We start from the raw sequence: 15,259 nt of genomic DNA on the forward strand, positions 1-15,259 counted from the left end.
GGTGGGGGCCGTGAGGCTTAGGGACTCCGCGTCCTCCCTCCTGCTGGGCTTCAGCGTGCCCTCTGTACTTGCTTTCTGCGACCAGTGAATGTGAGTGGGACGTGTGTGTAGACAGCAGACGGGTGTTGTGCAGCCGTGTGACGTGTGTGTTGTGTGGTGAACCCTTCTTTGTGTAGATATATGAAGTGTGTGTGTAGATAATATGAAGTGTGTGTGCTGTGGTGCACAGATGTAGGGGCTCACGAAGCACTGGGCTGCTTGCTCCTAGAGCCCCAACAGTTCCCAACGTTACAGCCCTGCCCGGCTCAGCCTCTGCAGAGACTGCAGCGGGACCCGGAGTTTGCGCGTGCGCGGCTCCGCCCCAGGTTCCTCCCTCGCGCTGACACTCCCGCCTTCGCCCGGCCCTCCCCGCGCTTTACGGCCCGGCACGCCACTTTTACTGCAGTCGCTCCCGCCGCCGCCGTTGCCCCCGCCGCCGCGGCTGCTGCAGGTGAGGTGAAGTGAGGTGAGGTGTGGTGTTGGGCCGGTGCTGCTGCCGCTGCCGCCGGGGAAGAGGTGGAAAGCGGGGCTGCGGCGGCCCGGCGGGGGCGGCCTGTCAGCCTCTGCTTTGTCTCCTTAGCTCGGGTCCCTTCTGCGGTGCCGCAGGGAGGCCGCCCGGGCCAGGCGAGCCGAACCAATGCTGGACCTGGAGGTAGTGCCCGAACGCTCTCTGGGGAACGAGCAATGGGAATTCACGCTGGGTGAGTTTGGGGTCCTCTGTCAGGACCCCATTCGCTGATCCTTGCTTTCTTCTGGGCTCTTCCCACCTCTGTTCTCAGTCTCTCACGCCCCTGCGCCCGCAGCTCCTCACCTCTTTCGTCCTCTCGGCTCGCTGGCCTTCAGGCACTAGATACCCGCTCCAACTGGTCCGATTTGCCTGTCAGTTGCTCGTCTCGGGTCTCAGCAGGGTCTCTTCTGGGACGGTGGGACAGTAGTAATAAAGACAATAATAGTCTGCTCTCCCCAAATGCCTAATGCCCGGCCCTGCTCTTTTTGGACGTAATTCTCTCTAGTACCCCTCGCCGGCTCCTGAGGATAGGTACTATTGTTATTCCCATTTCTATTTTACAGACTAAATAATGGCTGAGAAGTGGCTGACCCCTCTGATCATCACTGTGGCCTGTGGTCTGTCTCCCACTGCTTTTCTGGGCTGTGGCTTCCTTCCCCTTTTTAGGAGGGGAAACCTAGGCTTGGAACCCATGATCAGATGTTGGGGGGTCAAGGGAGTTGAGTTTGTGTGTATTAAAGGAACAGCTGACTTGCTTCCCTCTTTTTTTTTTTCTTTTGAGACGAAGTCTCGCTCTGTCGCCCAGGCTGGAGTGCTGTTGCGCGATCTTGGCTCACTGCAACTTAACGCCTCGTGGGTTTAAGCGGTTCTCCTGCCTCAGCCTCCCCAGTAGCTAGAATTACAGGCACGCGCCACCACACCCGGCTAATTTTTGTATTTTTAGTAGAGACGAGGTTTGACTATGTTGACCAGGCTGGCTGGTTTCGAACTCCTGACATCGTGATCCGCCCACCTCAGCCTCCCAAAGTGCTGGGATTACAGGCGTGAGCCACTGCACCCGGCCCCGCTTCCCTCTGTTGAAATGTAGTCTGTATCGGATGCTGTAATCCTAAACCCAGACCTCAGTTGTGACAGGTGAAGGTTGGGTGAAATAGGAGTCAGGGGGAAGTAACATTTAGTTTCTAAAAAATGCAGTTTGGTCGTTTTGGGGTTTGCTGGCCCAGCCTTCTCCCTTCATTCACCCTCTCCATTCCCAACATCACTACTTTTATGTGTACAAGGATGTTTGCATTCAGTAACCCCTGTGTGTTTACTTTGATGTTCCAGCACTAAGAAAAGGGGGTGGGGTAGGTGTTGGTGCTGTTTGTTTGTGCAGGCCTGAACTTTAGTCACTCTAGTGTGAGCTACTGGACTAAATCAGCTGCTCCATTGGATTATAAATTATCCTTGACTCTGGAAGACTTATGTCTGTGAAGACAGTGTGTTGGAGAAACCAGGTGGTACAGATTGCTGGTGAGGCCCTGTTGATGCTTAGTGGCTACATACGTCCTGTGTGTTGTAAGAGCTAGTTTTTGTTGTTGGTGTTTTGTTTTAAGACAGAGTCACTCTGTTGCCCAGGTTGGAGTGCAGTGGCACAATATCGGCTCACTGCAACCTCTGCCTCCCGGGTTCAAGCAATTCTCCTGCCTCAGCCTCCCTACTAGTAGCTGGGATTACAGGTGTCTGCCACCACACCCGGCTAATTTTTGTATTTTTAGTAGAGACCGGGTTTCGCCATGTTGGCCAGGCTGGTCTCGAACTCCTGACTTCAAGTGATCCGCCTTGGCCTCCCAAAGTGCTAGGATTACAGGTGTGAGCCACCATGCCCGACCATAAAAGCCTTTTTAATTTAGGGGACTTGGCCAAATCCTTTTGTAACTTACACCACTCCTGTAGAGTTCTTTCCAAAATATTAGCTGGTACGAAATGCTCCATTCTCTCATGAAGCACTAAGAGCTTGGTTGGGAGGCTGGTGATACCATGCTAATGCTGTTTGGCTTCTGGTTAACTCCTTTCCTCCCCTCTTCTTGACAGCTTCCACCCAAGCAAGATCCTCCCACGGCTGGATAAAAACCACAGCCATAGCTTCAAACTATGCTTAATAGTATGACTAGGTTGTGGTCTCTTGGTGGTACAAGTATTCAGAGTCCCTTGGTCAAAAGTAGTGGCTAGGGACTAGGTGCAGTAACTCATGGCTGTAATCCCAACACTTTGGGAGGCTGAGACAGGAGGATAGCTTGAAGCCAGGAGTTCAAGACCAGCCTAGGCAACATAGTGAGACCTCGTTTCTACAAAAAAAAAAAAAAAAAAAAAAAAAAAAAAAAAAAATTAGCCAGGCCTGTAGTCTCAACTACTCAGGAGGCTGAGATGGAAGGATCACTTGAGGCTGAGAGGTCAAGGCTGCCGTGGGTCATGATCACACCACTGGGCATGATCTTGGATGACAGAGGGAGACCCTGTCTCAAGAAGACAAAAAAAAAAAGTAGTTACTAGGATATTAATTGAGATCAGGATTTCCAGAAAACTGAGTGAGAGAGCAAGGCTTCTCTCAGCTGTTGTTTTGACACCCTAACCCTGACTCCTAGCTCTGCTAGTTTCCCAGGCATCAGGGGCTTACATAGTTCTTACAAACTGTCTAAATAGCAACCAAAAACAGTGAGAAGGGCATTTCTGTATATTGGGTCCAGAATTGAATTTTAGGGGGAAGCTCATAGACTGGCCCAGAGCCTTCATGATTCCCGTGGGTCTTAAAATTCATTTTTACATGGTGTCTGCCTGAGAGATGGTGTTAATTTAACTTTATCAGACTTTAAAAATGGAAAGTCATTTTCCACCTCTGTCAGTCTCCTCCCCCACCCTGAACACATCCAAACTACATTTGGGGCTGTTAGGTAGGGATAGGTCTCAGAAGGGAATCTGCTTTAGAATTACATGCCTAGGCTAGTAAACCAGGAAGAACTTACCCCTAGCCACCACAAGCTTGTAAGATAGGTGTTGTTATCTCTTTTTGCCAGGTGAGGGACAGGCTCAGAGAGAGAGATGATAAACAAAAGTCGCCAAACAGGCATATCCTGCATCCCACTCCTCTTTCCTTCTGAGAGTGGACTCAACTTTGTCACCAGGTTTCTTATTGGAATCTGTGCAAATGCAGATGCAATTATCTGGCTGGCATCACAATGGGAAGCTGCATCCTGGCAGCTCCTTGGCTGCCTTCCTGGTGGTATAATGTTGGATGATTAGGGAAATGCCAGCAACACAGGGACAGGAAAACCTAGGCCAAGCAGAATCTCTGTGAATATGAATGTCACTGATGGTTTGACCAGCGGTGGAGTAAAGGCAGTGCAGATTTGAAATGTTTTGTTTTCTTTCTTTCTTTCTTTCTTTCTTTCTTTTTTTTTTTTTTTTTTTTTGAGACGGTGTCTCGCTCTGTCGCCCAGGCTGGAGTGCAGTGGTGTGATTTTGGCTCACTGCAAGCTCCGCCTCCTGAGTTCATGCCATTCTTCTGCCTCAGCCTCCCAAGTAGCTGGGACTACAGGCGCCCGCCACCACGCCCAGCTAATTTTTTGTATTTTTAGCAGAGACGGGGTTTCACCATGTTAGCCAGGATGGTCTCGATCTCCTGACCTCGTGATCCACCCACCTCGGCCTCCCATAGTGCTGGGATTACAGGCATGAGCCACCGCACCCAGCCTTTTTTTTTTTTTTTTTTTTGAGACAGAGTCTTACTCTGACACTCAGGCTGGAGTGCAGTGGCGTGATCGTGGCTCACTGCAACCTCCGCCTCTTGCGATTCTAGGCGTGGGCACACCAGCTGATTTTTTACTTTTAGTAGAGATGGGGTTTCACAATGTTGACCAGGCTGGTCTCAAACTCCTGACTTCAAGTGATCCTCCCGCCTCTGCTCCCAAAGTGCTGGGATTATAGGCATGAGCATTTGTGCCGGGCCCTGAAATGTTTTCAATGAGAGTTGCAGAATGTATTGATGCAGAGGCAAGTCTCTGAATTTGTTTTTGAAATTGGTCTTGAAAAGGACTAAAAAAGGTAGATTTAAAGGGTCAGTGAAGAAAATACCTTCTCCGAGATTACCTTGTTCCACAGAGACTGAAGGCTCACTGTGTTGGAGGCATCATCTACCTCTGTGAACTCTGCTCACAAACATTGAAAATAAACAGTGCACAGTGACTCATGCTTGTACTCTGGGAGGCTGAGGTGAGAGGATCACTTGAGCCAAGAGTTTGAGACCAGCCTAGGTAACATAGTGAGACCCTGTCTCTATTTAAATAAAAAATAAATAAATAATTTTTTAAAAAAGAAATGATCTTATTCCCTGAAGAGCTTAGTCTAGTGATAGAGAAGGATTATAGAAATAGTTCCTTTTATTATAATCAAGTAGAAGATGTATAGGGTACTGTGGAGGGGAAGAAGGGACTTGACCTGACCTAAGGGTTCAGAGAAGGCCTCCTGCCAACCAAAAGGAGCTGGAAATCTTCCAGTCGAATGAAAGAAGAAAAAAAAAAACACAGGAAAAAAGGTAGATGATGTGTGCAGGGAACTATAAGCAATTTGGTATTAAAATTAGAGCATGATGTACTGGTAGAAGAAGAAAATGGATTTCCCAGAGTCCCGATTCTGTTTGGTTATGACTGCCTGGGATACTATCAAGGATACTTTGTGTTGGAATCTGTGCAAATCTGTGGAAAAGAGGATATGTATTAGTAAAGTGTATTGTGGGCATTCGTTTAGGAAGAACTGGATTTGGAGAGGTGGGGAAGAAGGCGGAATCTAGAGGTTTCTGACTTGAGAAACTCTGTAAGATGTTGGACATAGATATTGAGACGTAGAATACAGAGAAGATGAAAAGATCACTTTTAATCTGTTGGCTTTTATTTGCCTTTAGATGTATACAGAAAACAGATGGAGATATGAGTCAGAAACTGGGTGGTTGGTTGAACCAGGGATGAGCAGAAGAAACATAGCCTATTGGAGAGACTTGGAAAAGTTAGAGGAGAGTAGTAGTGGTGGAGAGACAATAGGAGTTCCAGAGAAGGAGGGTGGTCAACAGGATTCGTCGTATAGGACCTAAGTGTTCTACCTAATTGCTTTGTTTCACAGATGTGCATGACTACCTACAGTTGTGCCAGGCACAGTGATTGGGTGCTGGGAGGTATTGAGGTGAACAAGACAGACAAGGTCCTACCTCTGTGAGGATATAAGGGAGACTAACAGATAAATAAATGGTATGAGAGGCTTCATTGAATAAGGCAGTGAGGGAAGTGAGGTGTGACCAAGACCTAAAGTGCGAACAAGAGCCAGCTTTGGGTAGAACATTCCAGATTCCAGCAGCAACAACAGCTAATTCAGAGGCCTGAGGTGAGAAAGAGCTTGACGTGTGCAAGTAACAAAGGGTGAACAGTGGAAAGAAGATATAGATGGATAAGATCCAGAATATTCAGGGCCTTTGGTGATGACATGGTGTTTGGGTTTTATCCGCCTGCAATGGGAAGCCATTGAGAGGTTATAAGCAGGCAAGTGCTGAGATCTGTGAGACAAAGATTTGTGCGGTTTAGAAGGCTGACCGTTCTGTTAGAGCTGGGATAGTGCTCCTGTTTCTTTGCCATTCATATAGTTAGTTCCCTTTAGAGATCTTTCGTAGCCCTCCTTTACCAGTAGCTGTGTGATGACCAGTCACCATGGCTGCTTCGTCTCCTCTGGGTGAGTTTCTCCCTGGGTGACTCAGGATCCTAAGATCCTAAGATGCTGAGACATCCTTTGATGTGGTAAATGGAATCCTCCCTCAAGAAACTGGCATGGGCTGGGAGCGGTGGCTCATGTCTATAATCCCAGCATTTTGGGAGGCTGAGACGGGAGGATAGCTTGAGCTCAGGAGTTTGATACTAGCCTGGGTGGCATAGCAAGACCCCGTCTCTTTGAAAAAAAGGAAAAGAAAGAAACTGGCATGTGCCACGTGGATCAGAGAAGCCATGCAGCCTTCCTCTTTCTTGACATCTAACTAACTGACCTTGTCTGTCTTCTGCACGTGGATGTTTGTCCATTCCTCCTGGGAATGACAGCATAGATGTTCCTCCATTTAGGAATGGCAGAGGTGAGGGATGCATCCAGCTTGTTCATATTCTCAAACATTTATTGAGTCCCTACTATGTGCCAGGTTTTATGCTATGGAAGGCTGAAAAGTACTTTTTTAAAGATTATAAGTCAGCCTTGTGATGATTGCCTTCAACTTTCTTCAGACTGAAGAATGGCCTCTCAGATGAGGGCAGAATCAGATTGTTTAAATGTACATGAGCCATGAGCTTTTTACCTTCTAATTCATTCTTCATTTGTAAGCTCTTTTTTGCATATCGCATCTCTTTGACCTGGAGGCCAACTGATTTAAATGTGAACTGGCTGCCATCGGATGAAGCCATGGTCCCTTTTCCTTCCTTTCTCTTGTCACCCACTCTACAATCCATCAGTCCCACTCAGTAAATATTTATTCAACAGTCACTGGATTGGCCATGTGCGGTGTCTCACACCTGTAATTCTAGCACTTTAGAAAGCGGAGGTGGGAGGATTACATGAGCCCAGGAGTTCAAGACCAGTCTGGGCAACACAGTGAGACCTCGTCTCTACCAAAAATTTAAAAGTTAGCCAGTTGTGGTGGCACATGCCTGTAGTCCCAGCTACTCAGGAGACTGAGGTGGGAGGATCTCTTGAGCCTGGGAGACAGGTTTCAGTGAGCCAAGATTGCACCACTACACTCTAGCCTAGGTGACAGAGTGAGATTCTGTCTCAAAAAAAAAAAAACAAAACAAAACCAGTCACTGGGTGGTTAGCTCTGAGCAGGGTACAAGGGATCTAGAGAGTGGTGAACAGCAGACACATTGTTTTTGTATTCATTAAACAAGTCTTTGTTTTTTGATTGTCCAGGACCTGTCTCTATGTGTGTTTCTTCTTGTTTAAATTATAATGGACTCTGGAAACAAACTTTTTTTTTGAGACAGAGTGTCGCTCTGTCGCCAAAGTTGGAGCGCAGTGGCACGATCTCAGCTCACTGCAACTTCTGCCTGCCAGGTTTGAGCAATTCTCCTGACTCAGCTTCCTGAGTAGCTGGGACTACTCATGGTGGCGCATGCCACCATGCCCAGCTAATTTTTTTTTTTTTTTTTTTTTTTTTTTTTTTTTTTGTATTTTTAGTAGAGACGGGGTTTCACCAAGCTGACCAGGCTGGTCTCAAACTCCTGACCTCATGATCTGCCTGCCTCGGCCTCCCAAAGTGCTGGGATTACAGGTGTGAGCCACCGCGCCCAGCCTGGAAACAAACTTTTTGGTGGTCTCGGTGAGTCCTTAGACTGTTGGAGATGTCATTGGAATTTGGATTACTTAAACTGGAGGCATATGTAAATCTGCTTATAATGGGCCATGAATTAAAGAACCAAGTGTTAAGAGTTAGATATTCAGGCCGGGCACAGTGGCTCACGCCTGTAATCCCAGCACTTTGGGAGGCCGAGGCGGGTGGATCACGAGGTCAGGAGATCGAGACCATCCTGGCTTACACAGTGAAACCCTGTCTCTACTAAAAAATACAAAAAATTAGCCGGGTGTGGTGGCAGGCGCCTGTGGTCTGAGGCCGGAGAATGGCATGAACCCGGGAGGCGGAGCTTGCAGTGAGCGGAGATCGCATCACTGCACTCCAGCCTGGACAACAGAGGGAGACTTCAGACTCCGTCTCAAAAAAAAAAAAAAAAAAGAGTTAGATATTCAGGAATGCCTCGCCCTGTTGCTTTTTTTGTTTCCTCCTGAGACAGCACCTGGCTCTGTCACCCAGGCCAGAGTGCAGCCTCCACCTCCCGAGCTCAAGCCGTCCTTTCACCTCAGCCTCCTGAGTAGCTGGGATGACGGGCACACCATCATGCCTGGCTGATTTTTTTTTTTTTTTTTTTTTTTTTTGAGATGGAGTCTCACTCTGTAGCCCAGGCTGGAGTGCAGTGGTGCAATCTCGGCTCACTGCAAGCTCCACCTCCCGGGTTCATGCCATTCTCTTTTTTTTTTTTTTTTTTTTTGTCTTTTCAAATCCCATTTTATTATCTGTCATATGAATGAATGAAATAACAAAAAATCAAATACAAACAAAAATCAGCTGAAACAACCTGTAACAGTACAGTTAGAAAACATGATACACATAAAGAAAAGAACTTCCTCAATTATTGTTTTCAAAAGTGATGCTAAAAACTGCTCATATTGAATAATATTTAGACAAAAGTATCTTTAGGGTGTCTGTGCAAGTTAGTGTTTCACGTGCATTTTACTGAGATGCCATGATCCCTGGAGGCAAACTAGAGCTACTTTGGGTATATCACATAACTGAAAAATAGCTACTTTATCCCAAAGAAAATATGAGATAATTGGAAAACTTTAAAGAAATATTCTAGTTAAATCTGAATGGAAAGAGGTGTGAAACAGATGAAAAATATGAAGATTTTTTTAGATGATGCTTGGCTCACAGAGATCCTACTTTAGTCTGTTAGACCATCTTCACCAAACAGCAAATAAATTGCCACTGCACTGAAGTGAATTTGATCATAACATGAACAAAAATAACAGCAGTTTTAGAAATTAAAAAGAATTAAAGGGAGAATGGTATACTAGATCATCTGAAGCAGGTCTCTAATACATTAGAAAAGCTGGACAAAATGTATAAAATATTTAAGGCATGGTAAAGCTAATATGTTAATGAAGTTACTAGTTCAGGATCTTGAAGTATAAAAGGTAATCAGTAAAGTAAGTCCAGCTCTGTGCATGCCATTCTCTTGTCTTAGCCTACCAAGTAGCTACGGGACTACAGGCGCCTGCCACCACGCCCGGCTGATTTTTTGTATTTTTTTTTTTTTAGTAGAGACGGGCTTTCACCATGTTAGCCAGGATGGTCTCGATCTCCTGACCTCATGATCTGCCCGCCTCGGCCTCCCAAAGTGCTGGGATTACGGGCGTGAGCCACCGTGCCCAGCTGCCTGGCTAATTTTTTTGTATTTTAATAGGCATGAGCCACCGTACCCTGCCCCCTGTTGCTTTTTTTTTTTTTTGAGACAGAGTCTTGCTCTGTCTCCCAGGCTGGAGTGCAGTGGTGCTATCTCGGTTCACTGCAACCTCCGCCTCCTGGGTTCAAGCAGTTCTCCTGCCTCAGCCTCCAGAGTAGCTGGGACTACAGGTGCGTGCCACCACACCTGGCTAATTTGTGTATTTTTAATAGAGACGGGGTTTCACCATGTTGGCTAGGTTGGTCTCGAACTTCTGACCTGATGATCTGCCCATCTTGGCCTCCCAAAGTGCTGGGATTACAGGCGTGAGTCACCAGGCCTGGTCCCCTGTCGCTATTTTTAAATTAAATGAAAAATAAAAAGAACTGGATATTTGTGGGATTTTAAGTAAAAATCCAGTGAAATCCTTGGTAAAATAAGTTGATTCATTGATTCTGGTGGATGGGTGATCTTAAACTTTTTTATTATTATTATTTTTTTGAGAGAGGGTCTTGTCTGTCACCCAGGCGGGAGCACAGTAGCACTATCATGGCTCACTGCAGGATCAACCTCCTGGGCTGAAGCAATCCTCTCACCTTAGCCACCCCCAGGACCTAGGACTACCGGCATATCCCACCATGCCCAGCTAATTTTTTTACTTTTTGTAGAGACAGGATCTTACTATATTCCCAGGCTAGTCTTAAATTCCTGACCTCAGGCGATCCTCCTGCCCTGCCCTCCCAAAGTGTTGGGATTACAGGCATGAGCCACCACAACCAGTCCTGATTTTAAACTTTTAAAATTGTTCCTTATAAGTCATGTACTCTAATAGGCCTTCATTTCAGAGATGCAGAGACAGGTGCCAGAAAGGAAGAGAAAGGACCTATCTCAGGTCATACCTAAGCCATGGCAGAGTGAGGACCAAAACCTGGGTCTGCAGAATTATGCAGTCAGTGCTTTTCTCGCTTGGTTCTTTGATTCATACTTACTTTGGTTTCTCTGAGCGCTTGTCTGTGTCAGATCAGTGTGGAGGTCCCTATTTCCAGGAAGACTTTTTGTATATATACTGCCTCCCCTCCCCTTCCATGCATGTCCAACCTTTTGGCTTCCCTGGGCCACATTGGAAGAAGAATTGTCTTGAGCCACATATAAAATAGACTAACACTAATGATAGTTAATGAGCTTAAAAAAAATAAAAATGTAAAAAGGGTCCATGCATCATATGCATCTTTTTTTTTTTTTAATAGACAGAGTTTTGCTCTGTTGCCCAGGCTGAGTGCAGTGGCGTGATCTTGGCTCACTGCAACCTCCGCCTCCCGGGTTCAAGCATTTCTCCTGCCTCAGCCTCCCGGGTAGCTGGGACTACAAGGGCAGCCACCTCGCCTGGCTAATTTTTTTTTTTTTTTAGTAGAGTCAGAGTTTCACCATGTTAGCTAGGCTGGTCTCAAACACCTGACCTCAAGTGATCCTCCCACCTTGGCCTCCCAAAGTGCTGGTACTGCAGGCATAAGCCACCACGCCTGGCCCATGCATGATTTTTGTGATATCCACCGCCACAGATAAGCAAAAGAGTCCTTGCATTCAAAGAGTTGGACACCTGTGCACGGTCCAAGTATTCTCTTAGTGCTTGCTGCTTAACATTATTGTAGCTCTTACTGCTTATTGAACTCTTATTTACTCATGTATCTGTAGACCTTAGTAGCCCCCAAACATCCCCCGTCTTTACTGCAGGGACCAGTGCCTAGTGAAGTGGTAGATGTCAATAGATGGGTAGCCAAAATAACCACACAGGTGTCTTGCTTTATTTCAGGAATGCCTCTGGCTCAGGCAGTAGCCATTCTTCAGAAGCACTGTCGCATCATCAAAAACGTCCAGGTTCTCTACAGTGAACAGGTGAGTGGTGACTGATTTGTTTATTGAAATAGCATCCCTCGGCAGTGAGTCACTTCCAGAGCTGATGCTTTGTGATAGGCTGACTGGAAAGGATAGCTGTGTTCGAATGGGAGAATCTCTAGCACCAGCCAGTTATCAAGTACCTTTTCTTTGATTCTGAAACTTCTGCTCTTGATTATCTAGTACAGCTAGGTTTGGAAGAGCAGTAATAATTGAACCTGTGTTTTGTCTATGCTCAACTTGCCTACAGGCCCTTAATCAGGGACTTTTCAGTGGTAGGTCGCTTCAGAGGCTGTCTCTGGTCTTTTAGAGTGCTTACCTTCCACTTCCGTGTTTAAAATTGTCTTTTCTGCTTTTGTTGGTTAGTTTGTGTTCAGGATTGTTGCAGTGCAGATCTCTAGCTAGCACAGCATAGCAGATTTGAAAGGAAACAGATATAATTCACCCCTTTATCTCTCTCAAAGAGCAATCTTCCCACCACTGAATTCTCTGAAACCTGCAGTTCTGTAACACAGACCATATGCTGCCATGTTGAACAGCCTTTGTGGTGTCCTATGTGTCACAAGCCTCAGGGAATAGTTTTGAGCCTACAGAGGCTAAAGGATGTCCCCAATGACTTTTCTGAGACCCTTTGAGTACTAGTTTGATTATTTCAGTTGTATTTGTTGCAATTAGTTTCAGATCCTAAAGCAAATGACAGCTTATTTCTGACATGAAGAATGTTGTAAATTATAGGTAGGCAAAATTTCTGAGAGGCTTCTCAGTTTGACTTGGAGCAGAGTCAGAATTGGGCCTGTTACCTATACCCAGAGATTACATTCTGCCATGTTGTACCCCTTTACCAGCCTAGTGAGACCCTTATGTGAGGGATCTGATCGAAGACATGCTTAATCTCCAAGTAAGTGCTTGAGTATTCATTGAGTATTCATGTGGTGCCTATGACAGAACAGGAGACTTGTAGGAGTGGGCATGTGGTGCCTATGACAGAACAGGGGACTTGTAGGAGTGGGCAGGGGTTTCTTTTTTTTTTTTTTTTTTTTTGAGACAGAGTCTCGCTCTGTCGCCCAGGCTGGAGTGCAGTGGGGCGATCTCGGCTCACTGCATGCTCCGCCTCCTGGGTTCACCCACCATTCTCCTGCCTCAGCCTCCCGAGTAGCTGGGACTACAGGCGCCCACCACCACACCCAGCTAATTTTTTTTTTTTTTTTTGTATTTTTAGTAGAGACAGGTTTTCACCCTGTTAGCCAGGATGGTCTCGATCTCCTGACCTCGTATTCTGCCCGCCTCAGCCTCCTAGAGTGCTGGGATTACAAGCGTGAGCCACCACGCCCGGCCAAGAGTGGGCAGGGGTTTCTTGAACCACTGTGGATTATCGGTGCCAAAGTGGCTTCTCATTAATTAAATTAATTTATTTACTTTTTTTTTGTTTGTTTGTTTGTTTGTTTTTTTTTTTTAATTTATGAAGTATTTATTGATGATTCTTGGGTGTTTCTCGGAGAGGGGGATATGGGAGGGTCATAGGATGATAGTGGAGAGAAGGTCAGGAGATAAACACATGAACAAAGGTCTCTGGTTTTCCTAGGCAGAGGACCCTGCGGCCTTCTGCAGTGTTTGTGCCCCTGGGTACTTGAGATTAGGGAGTGGTGATGACTCTTAAAGAGCATGCTGCCTTCAAGCACCTGTTTAACAAAGCACATCTTGCACCGCCCTTAATCCATTTAACCCTGAGTTGACACAGCACATGTTTCAGAGAGCACGGGGCTGGGGGAAAGGCCGGATATCAACAGCATCCCAAGGCAGAAGAACTTCTCCTAGTCAGAACAAAATGGAGTCTCCTATGCCCACCCCTTTCTACACAGACACAGCAACAATCTGATCTCTCCTTCCTTTCCCCACACTTCCTCCCCTTCTCTTCAACAAAACCGCCATCATCCTCATGGCCCGCTCCCGATGGTCGCTGTCTCTTCGGAGCTGTTGGGTACACCTCCCAGACAGGGCAGCCGGGCAGAGGCGCTCCTCTCCTCCCAGACGGGGCGGCCGGGCAGAGGCGCTCCTCGCTTCCCAGACGGGGCCGCCCGGGCAGAGGCGCTCCTCACTTCCCAGACGGGGCGGCCGGGCAGAGACGCTCCTCACTTCCTCCCAGACGGGGTAGCGGCCAGGCAGAGGCGCTCCTCACCTCCCAGACAGGGCGGCCGGGCAGAGGCGCTCCTCACTTCCCAGACAGGGCGGCCGGGCAGAGGCGCTCCTCACTTCCCAGACTGGGCGGCCGGGCAGAGGCGCTCCTCACGTCCTAGACGGGGTGGCCAGGCAGAGGCGCTCCTCACGTCCTAGACGGGGTGGCCAGGCAGAGGCGCTCCTCACTTCCCAGACGGTGTGGCGGCTGGGCAGAGACGCTCCTCACTTCCCAGATGGGGCAGCCAGGCAGAGGCGCTCCTCACTTCCTCCCAGACGGGGTGGCGGCCAGGCAGAGGTGCTCCTCACCTCCCAGACGGGGCGGCCGGGCAGAGGTGCTCCTCACTTCCTCCCAGATGGGGTGGCGGCCGGGCAGAGGCGCTCCTCACCTCCCAGACGGGGCGGCCGGGCAGAGGCGCTCCTCCCTTCCCAGACGGAGTGGCCAGGCAGAGGCCCTCCTCACCTCCCAGAGTGGGCGGCCGGGCAGAGGCGCTCCTCACTTCCCAGAGTGGGCGGCCGGGCAGAGGCGCCCCTCACTTCCCAGAGTGGGCGGCTGGGCAGAGGCGCTCCTCACTTCCCATAGTGGGTGGCAGCCGGGCAGAGGCGCTCCTCACTTCCCAGATGGGGCAGCGGGGCAGAGGTGCTCCTCACTTCCTCCCAGACGGGGCGGCGGCCAGGCAGAGGCGCTCCTCACTTCCCAGACGGGGCGGCCGGGCAGAGGCGCTCCTCACTTCCTCCCAGATGGGGTGGCGGCCGGGCAGAGGCGCTCCTCACCTCCCAGACGGGGTGGCCGGGCAGAGGCGCTCCTCCCTTCCCAGACGGAGCGGCCAGGCAGAAGCCCTCCTCACCTCCCAGACGGGGCGGCCGGGCAGAGGCGCTCCTCCCTTCCCAGACGGGGCGGCCGGGCAGAGGCACTCCTCACCTCCCAGAGTGGGCGGCCGGGCAGAGGCGCTCCTCACTTCCCAGAGTGGGCGGCTGGGCAGAGGCGCTCCTCACTTCCCATAGTGGGTGGCAGCCGGGCAGAGGCGCTCCTCACTTCCCAGATGGGGCAGCTGGGCAGAGGTGCTCCTCACTTCCTCCCAGACGGGGTGGCGGCCAGGCAGAGGCGCTCCTCACCTCCCAGACGGGGCGGCCGGGCAGAGGCACTCCTCACCTCCCAGACGGGGCAGCTGGGCAGAGGCGCTCCTCACCTCCCAGAAGGGGCGGCTGGGCAGAGGCGCTCCTCACTTCCCATATGGGGTGGCAGCCGGGCAGAGGCGCTCCTCACTTCTCAGACGGGGTGGCGGCCAGGCAGAGGCGCTCCTCACTTCCCAGATGGGGCAACCGGGCAGAGGCACTCCTCACTTCCTCCCAGATGGGGTGGCGGCCAGGCAGAGGCACTCCTCACCTCCCATACGGGGCGGCCGGGCAGAGGTGCTCCTCATCTCCCAGACGGGGCAGCCGGGCAGAGGCGCTCCTCACTTCCTCCCAGACGTGGTGGCAGCCGGGCAGAGGCACTCCTCACCTCCCAGACGGGGCAGCTGGGCAGAGGCGCTCCTCACCTCCCAGAAGGGGCGGCTGGGCAGAGGCGCTCCTCACTTCCCATATGGGGTGG

General features: G+C 49.4%; 1 protein-coding gene across 7 annotated transcripts in view; it reads left to right on the forward strand.

Annotated features, from left to right (window-relative positions):
- The first annotated feature begins 366 nt into the window (after positions 1-366).
- Positions 367-15,259, forward strand: part of PHAF1 (phagosome assembly factor 1) — a 42,658-nt gene continuing 27,765 nt past the window's right edge. For 4 of the 7 annotated variants that reach the window (XM_054453867.2, XM_054453868.2, XM_063654382.1 and 1 more), the window contains exons 1-3: positions 367-490; positions 620-740; positions 11,411-11,493. In XM_054453867.2, the coding sequence (XP_054309842.1) occupies positions 677-740; positions 11,411-11,493 (147 nt within the window). In that variant the 5' untranslated portion in view covers positions 367-490; positions 620-676. Of the gene's footprint in view, positions 506-619; positions 741-11,410; positions 11,494-15,259 lie in introns of those variants that run through there. The other 3 variants (XM_054453869.2, XM_063654381.1, XM_063654383.1) reach the window with 3 other exon arrangements.

Source organism: Pongo pygmaeus, chromosome 18, assembly GCF_028885625.2.
Source record: "Pongo pygmaeus isolate AG05252 chromosome 18, NHGRI_mPonPyg2-v2.0_pri, whole genome shotgun sequence".
Lineage (NCBI taxonomy): Eukaryota > Metazoa > Chordata > Mammalia > Primates > Hominidae > Pongo > Pongo pygmaeus.